The sequence below is a fragment of the Zeus faber genome (genome assembly GCF_960531495.2).
Source record: "Zeus faber genome assembly, chromosome: 10".
NCBI classification, from domain to species: Eukaryota; Metazoa; Chordata; class Actinopteri; order Zeiformes; family Zeidae; genus Zeus; species Zeus faber.
Genome location: NC_137199.1, coordinates 14,233,356 through 14,246,194, shown reverse-complemented (window position 1 = coordinate 14,246,194; position 12,839 = coordinate 14,233,356). Strand labels below are relative to the sequence as shown.

The 12,839-nt window shown below is 41.7% G+C and overlaps 1 protein-coding gene across 2 annotated transcripts in view; it reads left to right on the top strand.

The window, feature by feature from the left end:
* klhl4 (kelch-like family member 4) overlaps positions 1-12,839 on the top strand; it is a 40,424-nt gene that overhangs the window by 23,858 nt on the left and 3,727 nt on the right. For both annotated transcript variants that reach the window (XM_080008673.1, XM_080008672.1), the window contains 4 exons: positions 2,563-2,775; positions 5,146-5,332; positions 5,968-6,192; positions 10,790-10,952. In XM_080008673.1, the coding sequence (XP_079864799.1) occupies positions 2,563-2,775; positions 5,146-5,332; positions 5,968-6,192; positions 10,790-10,952 (788 nt within the window). The remainder of the gene's footprint in view (positions 1-2,562; positions 2,776-5,145; positions 5,333-5,967; positions 6,193-10,789; positions 10,953-12,839) is intronic.

Sequence of the window (12,839 nt, the reverse complement as noted above, 5' to 3'; positions counted from 1 at the left end):
GGTTAATCTAATCACACGCCTGCACAAGAGGACCGAACTTCCTGTTGGATGGCTGCAGTGAAGCACGCAGCGGGCGCGGGGCTTCCTGGAGCGTCGTGGAGCTTCCTGGAGCTGCCTGGAGCTGCCTAGAGCTTCCTGGAGCCCCGTCCTCTGGGCTCGCAGAGGACAGGGTTGCTGTTTGGATAAGCTTGTTTTTCCTGGAAGGGGCCTGTCAGCCCACATCTGCCCCTGACATCCCTTTCCTTCCTTAAAAGTGAGGCCTTTTTTGTTATTATCCGGTGGTCAACAATGTGATATTTCTATTGTTCGGGTTGTACTATGTCATGACAGCCCTAAAAATAATGCATTTTTCATGCATCGTGCAATGGATGGTTAAAGTGGCAATCCATAAGATTATTTTGTCAAGAAAATAAATGACGCACTTTATATGAAACAGCCATTCAATGTGGAAATGTGGAATGGAAATGCTGTTTCCATTATTGGTGGTGTGGTCCACTGCAAGCACAAGAAGTGAAAGTGATTATCACACAATGTTCACTGGGGACTCTTATTTCCTATAGAACATTTGAAAACCATGAAACCAACCATGAATTCTCAGAAATTACTCCCAAGTCGTTGGACACAGATAATTCAATTAAAACAAATTAAAAACAGTTCTGAATGGAATTCTGGGACTTGTCGCGTAATCCACTCAACACAGACGATCTAATGTATTGCCACTTTAACTCAATACCAATTCATGAAAATTATGAATCATGACTAATAAATAATGAGATATGAGATACATATTTTCTGGCAGGTGTGAGCCATCACAGCATAGGAAAAGCCTGTAAAATTCTTTAAAAAGCAATCCAGCGATTCAAATGCTAATCAGTCTTCCGTAAAACACTGTTATTATGCAATTAGCCCCACGCTGTAGTTAAACAAATTAGAATCTTCTTCCTCTAATCTTGTTTTCCAAGCTGTTTACTCAGCAATGAGTTCTCCACCATCAGCGAAGACATACTCTTTTTTTTTTTAATGGCTGTGGAATTACCGCGGTTGATTCTAATGTATTCAATTCCAGTGTCAGCAGTTTGAGGCCGGTGATTGCAAATGATCAGTCTGTGCCGGTGTCAAACCGTGGGACGGCGCATCTCCCTCAGTAATACCACGGCCGATCAATGGGCGTCCCTCATTTCATTAAGACCACGTGCGCTAAGCTCTTAAAGCCCGCTCTGGTAATGGATCCGACCCAAACATTGTAATTTGTTACGTATTGATGATCGATAGGTTGCTTGTTCTTTTCTTAATTGTTGCTGCAACCTGAGTTACCGTGCAGCCACCACACCGACCGCCTGACGTTAAACCGTCCGTGCGATAAATAACCCTCTTAATTCATATACATAGTGGAACAATGCTCCGTTCAGTGTTCAAGGATCCCCCCCCCCTTTAATATGTGTTTTAAAGTTGCGCACCACGACGAGCCGTAATGTGGAGTAGTTTATATGGTTTTGCAGCGGAGCCGCCGTCCGCGGTGCCCTTGCCGAGGCCGTCACGGCACTGTTGGTAATATATCTCCCGGGCTTGTGGCCAGTAAATGGAAGATCAATCACTGGGAAAGGCTTTTCCACCGAGCGGGACGCTGCGCCGACGCGATGCTTCTGTTGGTTTTGTTGTCTCATAGTCCTCGGCTCCTAATGAAAACCCAATCAACAACATGTACCGCAATCAATTATGAAATATGTACAGCGGCGAGCAAAGGCACTTCGAAGCAGAGGCGGATTGATTTCCAAGTGGGAAGTGTTGGATGAAGGCCGATGGCAGCCTGGTTAACGCATAAAAAAAATAAAATAAAATAAGATAAATAAAAATAAAAATACCCCATCGTAAATATAATACTGACAGTCTCTAACTTTTAGATTTACTTTAAAATGATCTTAGGTTATTGTGCATCGTTTGAGTTTGCCGTCTCTACTGCTCACCACTCATTGCCAACATAGCTGTCCTGAGTGAGCTAGACGTCGGAGTGATGAGGTCGAACACAAACACTGCGTAGAAGAGTAGAACTCAGAAGGTGTTGGGGAGGCGCAGGGACCGCGGCAACATGGTGCCAATGCGGGTAGGGCAGGATGGACCGGCCGCTTAAATGGGCCAAACCATATAAGAGCGTGCCCTCTACAGTATAGACCATTTTGCTCTCCCACCCTGACTGTAATTTACACTTGCTCAGGTTGAACGATGCATTAATTAACGATCCTTGAATAGATAGGTTATTATTATAAACTGCAGGGTGGATAAAAAAAATTGGAGTGGAATAAACCGGGGAATGTGCCCGAAAGGTGGTGGAGAAAGCCACACCTAAGCACCAAGCAACACGCAAGCACAGTTTCACATAACACACACACACACACACACACACACACAACTAAACACACAAACACATGCACACTTTCCTACACTAGCGCAAACACCCACACACACGCACACACACGGTGTTGATGGCTGATGGTTATCCGCTTCCCACACAGTGCTGCCCCCTCTGACCTCCGACCTCTAACCCCTCCTCCTTCGCCCTTCCAGGAGCACTTCCTGGAGGTCATTCAGAACCAGGAGTTTCTGCTGCTGCCCACGGCCGAGATCGTCAAGCTGCTCTCCAGCGACGACATCAACGTGCCGGACGAGGAGACCATCTTCCAGGCGCTGATGATGTGGGTGCGCTATGACGTCCAGCGGCGGCAGCAGGACCTGGGGGTGCTGCTGGCCTTCATCCGCCTGCCGCTGCTGCCCCCGCAGGTGAGAGACATACTCAGGTGGTACAGCGTGCGGAGCCAAGACGGACGGTGTATTTTCGTCAAAACCTAGTTTACGCTCTGCTACAAATTACTAGTAAAATCAGGGTGGGTTTGACGTCACAGATTCTAGGCAATGCATGGAGAGTTGTACAGCACGCTTCACGCGCACGAGCAATTCAAAGTGCTTCACATAATGTATAAAAGACATATTATAAATGCAAAAGAGGATAAAAGCGTATGAATAAAAGGCTAAACGCCGGTAAAGACATAGATAGGCAGAGACAACAGGTGAAAGTGCAAATTAAAACAGGCCAACACACTTTGGTGTTTAGGACTCTAACCCAGCCTATACAACGTGGGACTCAAACCCACACCCGCCTTGGTCTTTGAGACTCTAGCCCCAATTAGAACCTTAGTAGGACAAACATTTTGAGTTATAAAACCCTTTAAAACAGGATGGCTGCACACAAAGCTCATCGTGCTGCCGATGACAGCTGCATGAGAAGCTCCAGCCATATTTAACGTGGGCTTCCAGCCAAGCTTATCTAAAGGCGTTTACTTGCTTTAGTGGCTGCCTTGCCGCTGAGTCCATTCGACAGTAGCATTGCGGAGCCAGCCTGTTCACTTATTTTCTACCGTCGGTACGATTGTCGAAATAAAATGAATGTGTTGGAGCAGCGTGGCATAAAGAAGCCCACATGGTTTGCTTTGTGCCTGGTGGCTGTACCTGTGCTGTCCTGTGCCATTTACCCCCATGGCCAATACATAGACTAATATTTGTCCTCGATTATGGTCGATGTTATTACAGCTTAGTGCATATTCAAACATGAATTAATTATTGGTGTATATCCTTCGTGGCTTCATGTATAATACACATGTGTATATAGCTGGTAGCAGCTTCATGCAGGGGGCTGTGCATGTGCACATAAGCTGTTTGCTTTTTAGGTGGTCTATTAATGATCTAGAAATGTGTTTTCATTTTTTATTACTATTTTGTTTTAGCCTTTTACAAAGTATTGGTTCGTATTTTTCCTGTTTTCTTTCTATTACTGATTGTTATTTTGATATGAGCTTTTGTGCTCATTTACAAGAAAAAAAAAATCGAAATAAAGACCTGCTTATAGGTTTACACAACATGATGTCTGTTTATATCACATTGTGAACAAACACTGTAAAACGGAAAGGAGACACAAAGTAAAACAATGACGGAAAAAAAACGAACATCATGGAACGAATATAGAAAAGCTTTGAATTTATACATGTTGGGACAGTGAAGTGAAGCATGTGACGTCCATAGTGGAACTTTATTGCTCTTTCCCAGAAGCTGTCCATTGAGACTAAATGGAGTGTGATTTGCTTAAGACATACCAAAATCGGATTTTCTCAAAGCTGCACCTGGCCGTGCAACTTAATGGCGGTGGATGTATCCCAGAATGCAATTATGTGGCAGTAAAACCTTTTTCCCAACCCAAACGGTTCTCCAGCCCCTGTGATGAGTTTCCTGCTAGAGGTCGGTGGCTTGGGGAGTCGTTCTGAAATGCTGCAAACGCTGGGTGTCGCTGAATCTGGAAGCTCGGCATTGGCATGGTTTTAATGTGGAGATCCCAGCGCACGCAGCAGAGTGCATCCCGCCACGTACAGTAATGCAGTGTGAAAGCTCATATTCCCTGCTCATTACTTATCTTATCAAAATGGATTGTAACATGCACACATAGAGACTTTTTTTTTACCATGCAATATATATTATATGTCAAATTCAATTCAAATATTGATTAAGGTCGCCAGTTTCCTACTATACAAACAGCCTTTCAGGACAAGATGCTGTGTTGGAAGTTCAAGTCCATAAAGGAAATGCAGATATTGCATTTTAAATTAGATAAAAATATATGACATTCAAAATTCATTTTCATGCAATATCCTTTCTAAAAACTGTCCGGCAACCTAAAAGGCCCCCGAGAAAAACAAAACATAAGAAAGAGGTATTTTTTAAATTGAGAGCTAGTATGGACAGAATATGAGTGGTTGTTTAACTGTCTATTGCTCTAGTCTAGTCGTTGTTTACATTTCACTCTACTCACCATTCATACACATCCGATCTTAGATTTTTCTAATGAAGAGACTAATGTCATTTTACAGACCCTAATCAATGCAATATAGTTTATTTCAGCTTGAACCAATTTTCTCTGCACCCAAACCAACTATATGGTGAATTAAGGTGTCACTGCAGTCAAACAAAGCACAAGTACAAGTACAAGTCAATAAAGGGATAAGATGTAAGATGGAGATAAAAAAACCCCCTAAAAACTCAGCCTGGGAACGACGGCCGTAACGCTGAAGTGAGTAAATCCATCTGTTATATCTCCCCACACAGCTCCTTGCAGATCTGGAGAACAACAAGATGTTCTCGGATGACCTGGAATGCCAGAAGCTCCTCATGGAGGCCATGAAGTACCACCTCCTGCCCGAGCGCAGGCCCATGTTCCAGAGCCCCAGAACCAAGCCCAGGAAGTCCACCGTGGGCGCCCTCTATGCTGTGGGAGGGATGGACGCCACAAAGGGTACCATGCTGTCTCCATGGCATGAATCCACTTCAATCAATTTCATCCAGCGTCTGACATTTTACTGGAATGACACTAATCATTTAGTAATAACAGTAATCGTTTATGTATATGTAGTCATTCACTGTTATTGTATTATTGTATTTATATTTATTCGTCCTGTATAGTATAACCATCTATATTAATATTCATATTTTACACCCACACTGTCACTCGGCCCCAGCTTTTAGCTTTTTACTTCCTTTTTCCTGCCCATAGAATCACATTTTGTATATTCTGTATATATTTAGCAAGTTTTCGTTTGTTTTCATTTAACAAATCTTTGTGTATTCTGCTTTTTTACATTTCACTCCTGTTTAGCTATTATTAAATGTATATTTTGTTTTTAGAATGTGGCTATTTTTGTATATTTGGCTATTTTAAATATATTTTACTTGGCTTTTACTTATATGTTTGTCCCCCCCCCCCCCCCCCCCGACAGTTAAGCTTTTTCTTTTGCTTATTCTTTGTACAGCAACGCACCAATCCTCACCACGATAAATTCCTTATGTACGAAAATGTACTCGGTCCAATTAAGAGATTCGGATTTAGATTCTGCTTCCGATTCTGATTTGTCATCGTATAAATTCCCCCAGGATCCACCACCATAGAGAAGTACGACCTGCGGACCAACACGTGGCTCCAGGTCGGGGTGATGAACGGCCGGCGGCTGCAGTTCGGCGTGGCGGTGATCGACAACAAGCTGTACGTGGTGGGAGGACGCGACGGGCTGAAGACCTCCAACATGGTGGAGTGCTACAACCCCATCAGCAAAGTGTGGTCCACCATGCCGCCCATGTCCACACACCGACACGGCCTGGGTGAGCATGCAGAACTCTCTTTATCTTATCTTGTCTTATCTTATCTTATCTTATCTTATCTTATCTTATCTTATCTTATCTCGTCTTATCTTGTCTTATCTTATCTTATCTTGTCTTGTCTGATCTTATCTTATCTTATCTTGTCTTGTCTTATCTTATCTTTTCTTATCTTGTCATATTTTATCCATTGCATTGACTGGGGTCAGTTAAATGCCATTTGTTGTTTTATTGGGGGTGTGTAAGGTTCAGTGTGTATGAATGGTGAGCAGAGTAAAATGTAAACAACAGAGAGTAGAGCGATGGAAACTCAACTACCAAACTCAAAAGTTTTCTATTTCCTTACTCTTATTGAAAATATTTCTTATAGACGTATTTCTTCTGTGAACAGGAAATAATCAAATGCAATAAATGACATTTGCTTCAAATACATTTTTGCATATTTTACTGCCACTTTCCACTTCCTCCCACCAGTCCCGCATCAGCTCCCACAAACACATATAACAATCAAATAAAGTTTAAAAACTCCAAAAAAAAGTTTAGATTTTAGCCGTAGAGGATACTGATACTGTCCAGATTCTTCAAAAATGTCAAATGCAATTTGTTTCTTCCAAGTGATTTTAAGAGTGTTATAAAATTGGCGTGAAATCAAAATGAGCAAAAACAAACAACATGAACAACAATCATACCTGTATAATCAGAATCTTTTTTGTGGTAAAGAATGGTGCATTGCTGTATATGATAATTACCATAACAAAAGCTTAACATTCTGAAAAAGAAATATACAAATATACAAAAAAAGCCAAATTAAAAAAATGAAAATAGACAAATATACAACAATATTCAGAAAACACAATATGATATTCTATGCACAGGAACTATAGCAAATTAAAGAACTATAGCAAATTAACATGAATAAAATATGGCAGATCATTATTTTTAGCTCCCGCAGGTCACCACAGTGTTTTATGTTGAGTTGAATGTTAATTGTCTTTTATTTTGTCCAGTGAATTATATTTGGGTGATGATATTCAGCCGTAATATGACATTCAATCACACTGAAATGTCTGTTTTAATGTCCATTTCCAATCTGTCCAGTTAGGATCCAAACCCCACGGAGGTAAAATTAACGCGTTACACTACGATGTAATTACTCATCATCCTCAGCCGTGACATTTATTGGCTTCAAATAAATTTTGCATAATTATTTGAAAGTAAAGAAGTACATCAATATCACGCCCTGTGTTATAATCCCAACATATGGGGTACGATATCCATATAATGTTATGGAAATATTGTTACAACATAATGCATCATGAAATATAAGTATTTTTATCACCCGGTGTATAAAACATCAAGGCTGCATAATGGTAATGATAATATTAATAATAATAATAATAATAATCATCATCATCATCAGCATCATCATAATAATTATTATCATTGTTATTCACAACGGTTAATGTGAAAATCAATCTTTTTTAAAATGTCCTCACAAACAATTATGGACCTTATCATTGCAAAATATGGCATTGTTAATTTTGATTGCGCTGAGTAGGGCCTAACAGTTAAGAGTTTGTATAATTGATGATATCAATATAAAAACAAAGAAAATGTCCAACCGCAGTCTGCTACATGATACACACAATCACACTCTGAGAATTGCAATGAGAAGATGATATTATAGATAGGCAGACAGACAGACAGACAGACAGATAGACAGATAGACAAGTGGATAGATGGATAGATAGATAGAAAGATAGTTAGATAGAAAGAGAGATAGATAGATAGATAGATAGATAGATAGATAGATAGATAGATAGATAGATAGATAGATACTTTATTTATCACCAAAGGGAAATTGCAGTATCCCAGCAGCTCACATCCACACAACAGCCATACTGTATGTATATATATATATATATATATATATATATTCCTATTCCTTAAAAAAACGACCCTTGCAGTAACAGTTCCTCTCTCTCCTGCTCGTTTTTTATTATTATTATGATGATTTTTTTTTTATTACACGCGTCCACTGCCTGCGTCGCCCGAAACGCTGTAAATTGCAGGCGGGTCACCGCCGGCACGCTGGGAAATCTCCGAACGGACCTTTGATAACTCTCGCCTTTCCCGTATCAAAGCCTCGTGGCTCCCCTTCCTCCCCCGGTTGGCGGCTGATCAATCTGCGCTCAGGAGTGTTTCGATTTATGGCCGAAACGCGCCTGGCTCACGGAGCGCCGAGATCTTGTCGAGTCCTTCGGCTCCCGCCTTCCCTCCCTCTCGCCCTGTGTGATGGGTGAGCACAAGATGAGCTTCTATAGATAGACCTGTGTCGTCCCTGATCTCCGCCGCCGTGGGTTTTCTGTCCGTCCTTCTCTCGCCGCGCTCACAATCGGAGCCCGAATATATTGGGGCTCATTGTCCGCTGTGGCTTTGACCCGGCTGTCGTGGGGAGGAAGATCATGTTCTCATTAACCTATTCCTGAAGGCGGCTCGTCCCAAACGCAAGAATGCCGCTGGCCCAATTTGAAATCGGTCTCACCTGGACCTTTAATCACAACTCTGATCTGCAGGCGAGACTGGAAAAAGTATTTCCCTGTATATGTATTTTTATTTCATAAACAGAACAATTCTCTTTGAACGTGGGCCTACGGCAATGCAGTGCGAATTAATAATCCATCCACATTTTATGTAGAAATAGGGTTAACAAATAAAAAACATTGCTGTTTATGTCTTTTTTAAATGTAAATATTTAATCGTAGATATTTTATCGTTATTTCAAACGTAATTACAAAATTAAAAATTTAAAACTGTTAATTTATTGTAAATGACCTCTCGCGGCCCACCTGCAGTATCTTCACTGCCCACCCGTGGCCCGCGACCCACTCTTTGGGAAACACTGCCTTAAAGGGTAGGTTGGCTGTTTTGCAATGATTAAAATGTTGGTTTCTATTTATCGCTTCATTTATAACTGTTCAAAGCTCAACCAGAACACTTCACTATTGGGAAACTTACCACTCTGCTGCAAGTTTAAATGTATATTATGAATCACAATAATATCACATTTTTATTTAAAACCACTTTTAGCAAGTACATCCAGAGCCTAACGTTGGACACTGCAGGTCGCCGGTAGGAAGCAACACAACTTCCGGTTTCTAGTCTCTTACACAGATGTAGCCATAATTGCCAAAGTGCTTCATAGTCAATAAAACCCTGAAAAACCCGATCAAATGCACAGTTTGCATCATTTTTTCCCCGGAATAACACATAAAAGCAGTCTGACTATATTGTGAGTTTTCAAAAAAGATATTTAACATGTTTTCCCCATTGGACTGCATCTACACACGGTGAGAACTTGCAGCAGAGTGGTAAGCGTCTCAATAGTAATGCATTGAACGGCAACAGTTAGAAATGATCGGAAGCAACATTTCTGACAGGGCCCGGTTTGAAAAGCGTCCCCCAGTAAGAGGTGGACTCTCGCTAATTCTTCCTGTTCAGGGTTTCTGACGTTTTAGGTTTGTTTGCCCTGTTTCCTTAAGATAATACCCGCTTTCATAGGAGGAGAATAGCAGCGATAGCACATAAAGCCATTGTTTTTTGAACCCACTCTCCAGTTTCCTCTGTGGCTCTGGTGCGAGGAGGAGTAACAGCACATTTTTATATTCTTCCTGTTTGCCAAGTGGAAGTGGAGTGTTGTGCAGGGATGACTCACGCTCCGCTGTGGAGCGAGTAGCCTCTGGCTCGGCGCTCTCCAGGAACCGTCGGCAGCAGATGGAAGACCTCGAACTCCACATGTCGCCTCGTCTCTTTCCCATCGATCGTATCCTGTAGAAATTTGGAGAAATAAAAAAAACAAAACGTGTGTTTTGACAGTGTTTTGGCTCGGCCTCGCCGTGTTTGTATCACCATGAAGTGTAGTTGTACGACAACTAGACAACAAAACACTACTTACGGCTCTATCTGTTACCACTGACTACTCTAGATTACTGATTTTAGGGGTTTATATCTTATTTTTTGGGAGGATACATAGTGTCAAGAAACACTACTACTACAACTTCTGCTACTACTACTAATAATATATTATCTATTATCTATTATTATCTATCTATCTATCTATCTATCTATCTATCTATCTATCTATCTATCTATCTATCTATCTATCTATCTATCTATCTATCTGTCTATCTGTCTATCTATCTATCTATCTATCTATCTATCTATCTATCTATCTATCTATCTATCTATCTATCTATCTATCTATCTATCTATCTGTTTGTCTGTCTGTCTGTCTATTTATCTATCTATGTAACAGTATATTTTGTGTATGTATATATCAAGATAATACCTTATTAATCCCCAGGCTGGAAATTCAGAAATCATATTTTCATTACATTTCATATTCAAATATACCAGAGATGTTTTCAACTTTCATGAAGCACAAACAATGCTTGCGTTCTCACTCTGACTTTGGAGAATTGGCTTATTCTTAATACATTTCAGAGCAATGGCAACCATGCACCGTACATTTTCTACCTTTCTGGGGTATATTGCATCAGAATTTGGATCACATTTTTATTGCCCGTCCCTGCCTACCCAGGAATCGCGGTGCTGGAGGGCCCGATGTACGCCGTGGGCGGCCATGACGGGTGGAGCTACTTGAACACGGTGGAGCGCTGGGACCCGCAGGCCCGGCAGTGGAACTACGTGGCCAGCATGTCCACGCCGCGCAGCACCGTGGGCGTCACCGCGCTCAACGGAAAGTACGTTGATCAGTTTGTGGGAAAAGTCTCCAACTCCATCCCCAATCAATGATTGACCCATCCCTGATCGGTGATGGATCCATCCCCGATCGATGATGGATCCATCCCTGAAGGATGATTGATCCACCCCCGATCAATGATTGATCCATCACCCATCGATGATTGATTGATTTATCCACCCCCGGCCAATGATTGATCCATCCCCGATCGATGATTGATCCATCCCCAATTGATTGTTTGATCCATCCCCGACCGATGATTGATGTCATTGATGAAGGAGTAAGGAATATTTTAGCCGGACCCGAAGAGCAAATGGTTTGATTACATAACATGAAATGAAAGATGTTAAATACTACATTTAGTGTATTTGTAAAAAATATTGTTGATGGTAATGTTTTGTGTAAGTCTGTCATAATAGTGTCCAAGTCATTATTTTAGCAACTATGAAATGTCTTTAATTTTTAAAACTGTTTGTAGGCCATGCAAAAGATAGATAGATAGACAGACAGACAGACAGACAGACAGACAGACAGACAGACAGATACATAGACAGATACATAGACAGACAGACAGATAGATAGACAGACAGACAGACAGACAGACAGATAGATAGATAGACAAGCAGTAGTAAAGTCAAAAATATAACATAGACACATTTGACAATATGCAATAAACCTAAAAAGTAACCATAATACTCTGCATCAACAGTAGGTTGACATTTAGCGCCCCTGGTGCCAAGTGGCGCAATACAAACAGAACAAAACGTTTCAACTGAAGAGAAGTAATGAGAACTGATCGCGGCCCCATTTCCAAGCGATGCAGCTGGACGAGCTCTAAGTCGCCGCACTTCGCGAAACGAGGAGTGGCTGGCGGCCTCGGCCACAAGTGAATTCATTGTTAAAACTGTGCAAGGCTCTGGAGTTATTTCTGAAACTGGGTCAGAAATAGACAACAAGGAGGACGGGTTCTCAGCCTCCACATTCCTGCTGTGGAGCCTGCGAAGGAGGAGACACTGAACAGATGTACGAGCCGGGAGAGGATCGCTCTCAAGGAAAATGGGAAATCAAAAGATCAAATGTTATTCGATACCGAAGGCAGACGGTCGCGTTTGGAATACGTTCATTATCATTGGCGCCTCGCGTGGACCCGTCACGTGAAAGGAAATAACACACAAAAAAAGTATTAAAAGGACAAGCGAGAGCCGGGAAGTACTGAGCCAAACGCGTACTCAAGTACCAGGAGGGAGGGAAAGCAGCAAAGCCGGCAGCAAAGCAGGTAGGGCAGGGGGAATTGGCTGCCTAAATAGGCCGAAGCCAAACATGGGCGTGGAAGCGCGTGGCGGTGTCAAGTTGTCTGACAGAACTGGCTCCTCCAGCTCAGCATCATTTTTACAAGGCGCTGTGGAATACTCAATTCTGATTGGTTGATATCGGCTGTCAGTGGTCAGTTATGTCAATAATGACTGCTGATCTGTTAATAATGGCCGTTGACACTTATGGGTAATTTTGCGAAAATGACCGGTTGGCTGCATATTACCACGTTTATTACACGGCTACTCATAATTTTATGACTAGTATGCCTAGTTTTCAAACTTCTGCTCAGAACAATGGCTGCTGGCTGCGTGTTGTGCCTTTCACTGGGTTTCACCACCGCGGGGCAGTGTGAGGTCAAGAATCAAGAGAGTATTTGAAACTCACTCCTACACCAAAATACAACGTGTTCCAGGGCTTTTCGGAGTTTTCACTGCCTTGAACTGCCTACTAGAACTAAATACCTTTCTCTAACTGACTACTTTGCAAAGATGAAAAATATATATATATACCATATATACATTACTTACAAACTCTGCTTAGAGAAGAAAGATGTCGTCAACATTGTACAACTTAT